The sequence below is a fragment of the Adiantum capillus-veneris genome, chromosome 30 (assembly GCF_014529385.1).
Source record: "Adiantum capillus-veneris isolate H3 chromosome 30, ASM1452938v2, whole genome shotgun sequence".
Lineage (NCBI taxonomy): Eukaryota > Viridiplantae > Streptophyta > Polypodiopsida > Polypodiales > Pteridaceae > Adiantum > Adiantum capillus-veneris.
In genome coordinates, this window is record NC_140960.1 from 58,221,384 (window position 1) to 58,229,120 (window position 7,737).

The window sequence follows — 7,737 nt, forward strand, 5'->3', positions numbered from 1 at the left end:
GCTTAACCCTTGAAAACAATCCACGTACTATGAGCTTGGCAAGCAATGCCTTGCTCTATAGCTCCAGATCAATAATCCCCAAGCCTCCCTCCTCTCTGGGCAAAATGACTGTGTTCCAATGGACTCGTGGTCCAGTGTTAGTTAGCCCACCCCACAGAAAGTTACGTACAAGGCACTTCAAACGCGCCATGAAGCCAGAGTGAAGAGTAATGCAAGATGTGGTGAACCGAGCCGTCGCAAGAAGAACCTGATTCGCTCTGCCAGCCAAAGACAAATGCAAGGATGACCAATGGCAAAGTTTCTTACTGATAGACTGTAGTACAATCCCCAACTGCTGCTCAACTGACACACAAACGTCAACATGAAACCCAAATATCATGAACGCCCAGCTGACAATGCTCATCCACTCCTCCAAGAAAACCAAAATACTTGTGCCAATTGATAAGAGCACCACTTGCCAAGCAAAAGGTAGCAAGAGCATTCCGTAGGTTCTCCAAGGTGGGTGTGTCTACAAAGAGCATAGTGTTAATTGCATACTCCTGATCCAACAAATCTGGCGCGTCATCCAGTAGTAAGACATCTCAACTACGGGGTCCTATGGCGCAAGAAGAGAGACATGGCCTCCTCAAAAAACAGAAAGAAGTAGGCTGTCCCGGGACATCCCTCTCCGACTGAACAAGAATGAGGAAAACACCGTCCAATGTGGCCTCTCTCTCTCTCTCTCTCTCTCTCTCTCTCTCTCTCTCTCTCTCTCTCTCTCTCTCTCTCTCTCATACAACAATCACTTCAAAAGAGAATGGACCCCACACCTATTTTCTTAGAATCCTTGGGTCCAAAAAGATGGATCATCAACCTAACAGTGCGCAGGCTGAATGGCTGAGCAGTAGACAGGGTTCGCTGAAGCTCATACTCATCCACAAGCCCACTTCCATCTCTGTCAGCTGACTGGAAAGCACGGACAATCTCAGGATCGGTGCCTGCAGGAAAGGGTGATTGCATGTAAGGGGAACCATAGGACTGCTGGGGAGGGTAACCACCATACTGAGGGTAGGCACCATAGGGAGAGGCTCCTTGAGATGCAGCTGAGTATGACTGGTTATGCCAAGAAGGAGGGGGCTGCGCATATGATGCTGATGGCGGGGGTTGCTGACTGTAGGGTGTGCTTCCATAACCTGCTCCAGCACCAGGCTGGCCGGAAGGTTGCTGCCATGAAGGGGGTGCGGAAGGAGCCGAAGGATTAGGGTACCCACCACCTTGATGAGACATGACTCCTGCGTAAGAAATGGACTTCGAGCTGGGGCTGCCCCCTGAATCTTATCAGAATGGCGAGGACTGCGAAGTCGAAGAACCAGTTGGAGCAGAGTATGCAGATCGCTCAAAGAGCAACTACAGCACGACCTCTGGGTCGGAGACAAGTCGAAAACGCAAGCACGAAGAGGTGCAGCCCTCTTAACACTCTACGGCAAGCTAGTCGCAGAAGATCTACAAACCTCCAAGCAGACCTCATTTTGGACTTTGTCATAGCAATAACTTTAGTCATAGCTACCACGTTGGCATATTTATTACATTGGCATCACTGCTCGAAAAAAATTGCGGCCAAGTTTGTGAAGGAGTGAGAAGACGAGGATTTACGCCAAAATTGGAGGTGTTTTGCCAAGATTTTGAGCTAAAATGCCCAATTTTGCACCTTGAATATTACAGATGGATTGATTTACAACGAGAATAATTCATTTCCAACCTGAAAATTTACCCTACAAATCGGGATATGTGAACATTGATGTGCATGTTAGAAGCATTGATCACCATCACAATTCAGTACTCTTCAGCAATACACATGCCCCCCCTTCAAGAACTCTACCATGCACCTTTTCAGCACAAAAGGTGGACGCTATGTTTATTTCACTTTTGTCGTCCGTTTGTGGATGATACGCTGAAAGAGAAATTTGATTTACTTCCTAGATTCCCAAAGAGACCCTTCTAAAAATTACTGGTCATTCTAGGATCTTTGTCCGACACTATGGATGTTGGTAAGCCATGATACTTGAAAATTTGAGATCTAAAGAGGGTTGCCGTTTGATGTGTCTTAATAGTCTTTTTAACAGGCATAGAGTGTGTTTTCTTGCTAAGCCTATCGACTGAAACAATCCAAATTGCTTCCCTCAATCAAATTTCAATTTTTGGTATACCACGCATTTTGAAACATACTCTTGTATGTTTACTTTTCATGGTAGACCAACAAAAATACATTTCTACTCCTCGAAGAGTAGAGTATTTAATCCCTCTTTGCCCCTCATAAGGAGAAGCATGGAATTCATACATGACTTTCTTATTGTATGGGTCTCTCTCTCTCTCTCTCTCTCTCTCTCTCTCTCTCTCTCTCTCGGATATGTACTTTACACCATTGCCTTCTGTAGGGGTAGGCCATTTTAAATTCTTTATGTTTATTGTTGCTAACTAAAATTTCTAATTTTCAATAATATCTCCAAAAATCTTTGTATTAGTCTTGATATGATTGTGCACAATCATATCATAAGGGTAGGAAATTGGACTGTGTATCCTCGAAGATTTTTGAATTTTTGCCTTGCCCAAAGGACATGGGCTATAGTGTTGAGAAGGGCATGGTTTGTTGCTACCTAAAACTAGGGACTTCCATTTTATTCTCTTGAGAAATGACCCAATTGGTACATGGACAACTTATCACCGTTATGATTGCAGATAACCTCTCAAAATTTGGATTAAGTTAGGGGTCATTTACTATGAAAGCAGTTGTTTTGGGACCCTCTTCAAAGGTTATACGATGCAATTTTCCTAAGAAACTTTTGAGCAGGCAACTACCCTACTCATTGTGTTGTCTGTATTTTTCTCCAAACTCCCTCCCGATACGCTACAAACCCTCCAAGTCTCCTCCCACATCCAAGGTCATTGAGGGTGATGCTTCGAAAGGAGAGAGGAAGCAGATGAAGGTCACACACACACACAAGGCACTAGCGATTGGCAAATTGGAGCTTTGCAGCCTTACAAAGTGCATGACTGGATGCGATAGAAGGGCCCATGCTCTACATCTATCTTGCCTTGTGAAGTTGGGAGCATTGGACAGTCTTGACTCTGTATACTGCTTTGGTTCAATTTTATGATGGTATTTATTGATTGAATAACTACATCCCATTTTGTTATGGGGTGGTATATTATTCATGTCCTCAGCTTCCTTTAGCTTTTGCTAATTGCTGACAAAGGTTGAATTGTGCCAGCTATAGTACTTTTGAGACCTATATCACATACTCTCACAAAGCTTCTCACATGAGCAAACCTCATGGGATATCCACTTGCTTCGTGCATGTTCAATGACGACAATCAATTTGATGGTGAATCTCATTCCACAATCATACTCTAGAATCATGTCCCTCTTGGAAAAGTAGATTGCACTATCATCTTCATCATTTTCGCTCAAAGAAGAAGGGGGTGCTTGTTTGCAAGGGGTGGCAATGGCATGAAGGTCCATCTACAAGAGGACACAAGGAACTTGATGGTACTAGAGGGCCTTGCATTGGTGAAGGGAGCATAGCAAGCAGTGGGAGGAAAGAGAGACCTTGAGTTTCTTGGCAAAAATGTGTCATAGACGACCATAATGGAGTTGAAGTCTGTACTGATAGGATGTGTCCGAGGAACTTGAGGCCTATTATGGCCAGCCATAAATAAACTCTCTTGTGTTACTAATTATGCCACTAGGATTAATCTAGACCAAGACGAGCAAGGTGGTGATCCTCTTGAGAAGCAGGGTAGGGTCGATCTAGAGCTTGATGACCAAGGTACTTCTACAGCAGAAAACCTCATGGCTATACGTCATAAGGTCACTGAACCGCCTCTGCAGCAAACCATAAAAACATTCAAGTTCTAGCATTTCCCTACACCAATGCCCTTAACATCCAACTTTCCATCATTGACCAAGATCAGATTGGTTTCCTAAATCTAATTCTCCATGGGCACATTATATATTGGCTTGTTGCAAGCTAAATATTCATGAACGTGCATACTCTGCAAGACCCTGGTGTTGCAAGGGGATACCCTTACATTAGCATTGGTGTAAATTGATGGCATTAAAAGTGGATCATCCACCTATTAGTCATGCTTTTCAAATTGGTCCTAGTGATATGATGAGTTCTATGTTTGGTACCCATTTCCACTTTAGGTGGTTGACGGCGGCTAGGCAAGGAAGATTTGTACATGATTAGTTAGTAAGAGGAGAGAGAGAGAGAGAGAGAGAGTGTGTGTTTGGGCGATGGTAGTCTACACCTTCTTAGTCTAGCACTCCCTTTAGATGGATCATGGACTGTGAAGTAGCAAGACAGAGGCCTTGAGGGGTTGAATATTTCTCAAAGATAGCACTCTCCTCTACATTTTTTTGTCACATCTCCTCCTCCTCGAATATAATGACATCTATTGCTCCCAATATAGTTACCTAACACTAAAGTATCATATTGAGGACAAGCCTGTTGTGTGTCGCAAATAAGCTCTCACTAGAGTTTCTTACAGAATGCTTGGGGCCATCTTTGCATGCATTCTTGCAATTGTATTCCCAACAAAGAGGATTTCAAAATTTAGAGCAGCATCGCCAACAATCCTCTTGATCACGTTCTGCAATTGAGGTGATTTTTGTTGAGCGTTCGTAAGGCGACAAAGCATTTGAGAGAGGTTTTGGATCACGGGGTTGTCACAATTTTGATTCGGTATTATTGATACTAATGCTAGTAGTACTGCGCATGCAATTTCATCCTTTTCATGCAAGTTTTTTGATAGCCAAGATTTTGTCAAAACATGCACTTTGTAGTCTGGACTATATAGCATAGGTTGGTTTTGTGCTATTTTTCTTTGATACAAGTGGTTCTTGCATAGGGTGCATTCACCAACCATGGATGACAATAATGAATTTTTTTGCATGTTGTCTATTGTGGAAAAATTGAATGGGGACAACTACCATTTTTGGGCATACATGATGTAGCATGTCCTTGTTGCAAAGGATGTTTGGAAATCGTGCAGGGTTATGATGTAAGACCAAGTTCTAGTACTTTTGTTGCTAGAGTTGTTTTGCCTACTTCTTAGTAGGCAGGTTGGGATGCTAGGGATGCAGAAGCTCATCTATCAATTTCACTTTATGTGAAACATTCCATTACTCCACACAATTACTCAACACAAACATCAAAACATGCATATGATAGGCTAACTTCTTTATATGTGGGTAAAAATTTGGCAAAAGTTGCTTACGTGCGCAAGGAGTTGGATCCAAGGTTATGCAGGAAGAGGATGTATTTCTCATGGGGATTAAAGACCTCAATGAGCACTTAGTTGTTATCAGTGATATAATTCCAGATTATACTCTTGTGCAAATAGTTCAACGTGTTTCGCTACATTGTTATCATACTTTAGCCTCCACCTTTAGTGTTAACCGATGACGGACGCCTTATCACATTTTTTTGAGTCATGGACCGGGCTCATTGGTCCTATAGGTGCTTGGGTGATCACCAATGAGAGTTGCATCACATATCTCATTTGATAGTATTTTTACTTTGATTGGCTAGTGTGGGCGCTCATGTGTGAATGAACCAAACCCATATAAAAGGGTCGTTGTGACCTAAATCCCTCATTCTGAAGGGTGCATGCTAAAGAAGACTGCTCTTGCCCTATCTCCATCTCCTTCTCCTTCTTCATTGTGTGCTCACGAGTGTGTGTGTGTGTGTGTGTGTGTGTGCGTGCGCTAGAGAGAGAGAGAGAGAGAGAGAGAGAGAGAGAGAGAGCATTGGGGCGGCGGCGAGGCGGTTGAGCGCGGCGGCGGTGGCTCCCTTAACTCATCAGTTTTTCTTTGTAGATGGCATTATCTCCTTTTTAATTGGTTCAAATTGGTTATATTTTAAGTTAAAAGGGCACCTTATTTATTTTTAGTTTCCCATTAAAAGAATTATAGAGAATCATAGCCCTTTTGTATTTTTTCCAAGGGGGAGTATTCCCTATCTTTTTGTTGGGGGTCCCATTGTTGCAATAGCTCCAATGACCAACAAAATTATCAATCCGGAGGGATGATCTACCCGGCTAGGGCATGGAAACACTCACACGGTTAGTGACCTAATCATGGCAACACGAATGGTTAACTCTACGAGGTGAGCTTCTCGGCATATGGAGGAGCTAAGCCACAATGAAGGGCAATGTCCACATCCACTTCTCTTCACCTCTAATCAACCCAATCACACACACTGACGATTGCAAGACGCACACAACACTAATCCTATCATGCAACACCCTAATCGCAAGCATACACACATAGATCTATCGAGCACCACACTCCAATCAAACCTACATACACACACAAGCAAGAGAGGGCAATCACACAAGATTAGAGAGAGATTAACCACTAATTAGTTAAGATCTAGCTAATCTAAGCATCATAGTCAATCATAAGAAGTAGAGAGAGGCATAGTGAAAGAGAATGAATCATTGATTAGTGTTAATCAAGTCTCATAAGCAAGGAGAAGCTCAAGACCTCCATAGCCACACACCTCAAGAGCTCTCACCAAAGAGTGCTCTCAACAAATGAGCTTGAGAACCCTAATTTCTTTTACACACTGCCTTATATACCTAGGGTAAAAATATGCAATGTCCGGGCGCCCAAGACCTTTAGGGCTCCATCACTTACTGAATCTGCTACCTAGGCACACTAACTAACCTGTTCTTTACAGCTTGGAACTCCCATTGAGCCCGTAACACATTAAAATATTACAATGACTTATATTGGGAATTTATAATACGTAACCATTTTGGGAAAATATGAAAAATGTGTAACTCCAATCTTTACTGCTTCTTTGTCGATGTGCATCCGTACATCTTCGGTCTTTAGCAGCTTCTGTTAACTGACGTTGACTCAATTAACATTCCCCCCTTCCAATTATAGTGCCGTCCTCGGGCATCATTGAAAAATATCCATGGAGGCGAGGGAAGATTTTGATTTGTTGTTGATGGGCTGATCGTCTTTATCTGTCGTTGAATTTGTTGATGAGGTTCAATCTGCTGTAGCATCTTCATTGGTCCAAATATGTCTGTTGTGAGAGATGATGTTGCATTTGTTCGTTGTAATAGCATAATGATGAGACTGTTGTTTATTTATGAAAAGTATGTACAAGGGAAGTAGAATGATAAGGTTCTAAATTAGGGTCTAATACCTGGATGACCAAAGGGAAAAAACCCAGTGGGAAAAAAGTGCCTTCGGAATAAGCGCATTATTGGGGTACTTATTAGCATGGAAATATCAATAAAGTAATCAAGGGATTATTTGCTGATAGATATGGAATTAAAAAGGTAGAAAATATGAAAGGGTAGCATGATGGAACATTGGTTTGCCTGTTGTAGTCCACTCAAGGTGCATAGGTGGAAGCAAAAAAGAGTGTCTAATGCATATGTCCGATGGTGGGACATCCTATATATGCATACACAGAAATGCATGGGAAACAATATGCTGTGCAAGAAAGATTTTGAGGGGTTCTTCATAAAGATGGTGTAGCTATGAAAGCATATGACATGGCTTTGTAAGTTGGCATCCCTTTAAGAATGGTATTCGTTGACGAGGATATGTGCTCTCATCTTACTGTGCACTGTGCGTGAGTGTTGGAGACTTTACGACACTCCAACATTTGTAAGTTAATAGACTTCGACTCTTATGCTCATCTCATCCAGCATGAGCAACATAACTTTAGA

General features: G+C 42.4%; 1 protein-coding gene across 1 annotated transcript in view; it reads right to left on the minus strand.

Moving 5' to 3' along the window:
• Positions 1–1,515, minus strand: part of LOC147418021 (calcium-binding protein CBP-like) — a 53,574-nt gene extending 52,059 nt beyond the window's left edge. The window contains exon 1 of the mRNA XM_086507644.1: positions 810–1,515. Within this exon, the coding sequence (XP_086363770.1) occupies positions 810–1,266 (457 nt within the window). The 5' untranslated portion in view covers positions 1,267–1,515. The remainder of the gene's footprint in view (positions 1–809) is intronic.
• Positions 1,516–7,737: the final 6,222 nt, after the last annotated feature.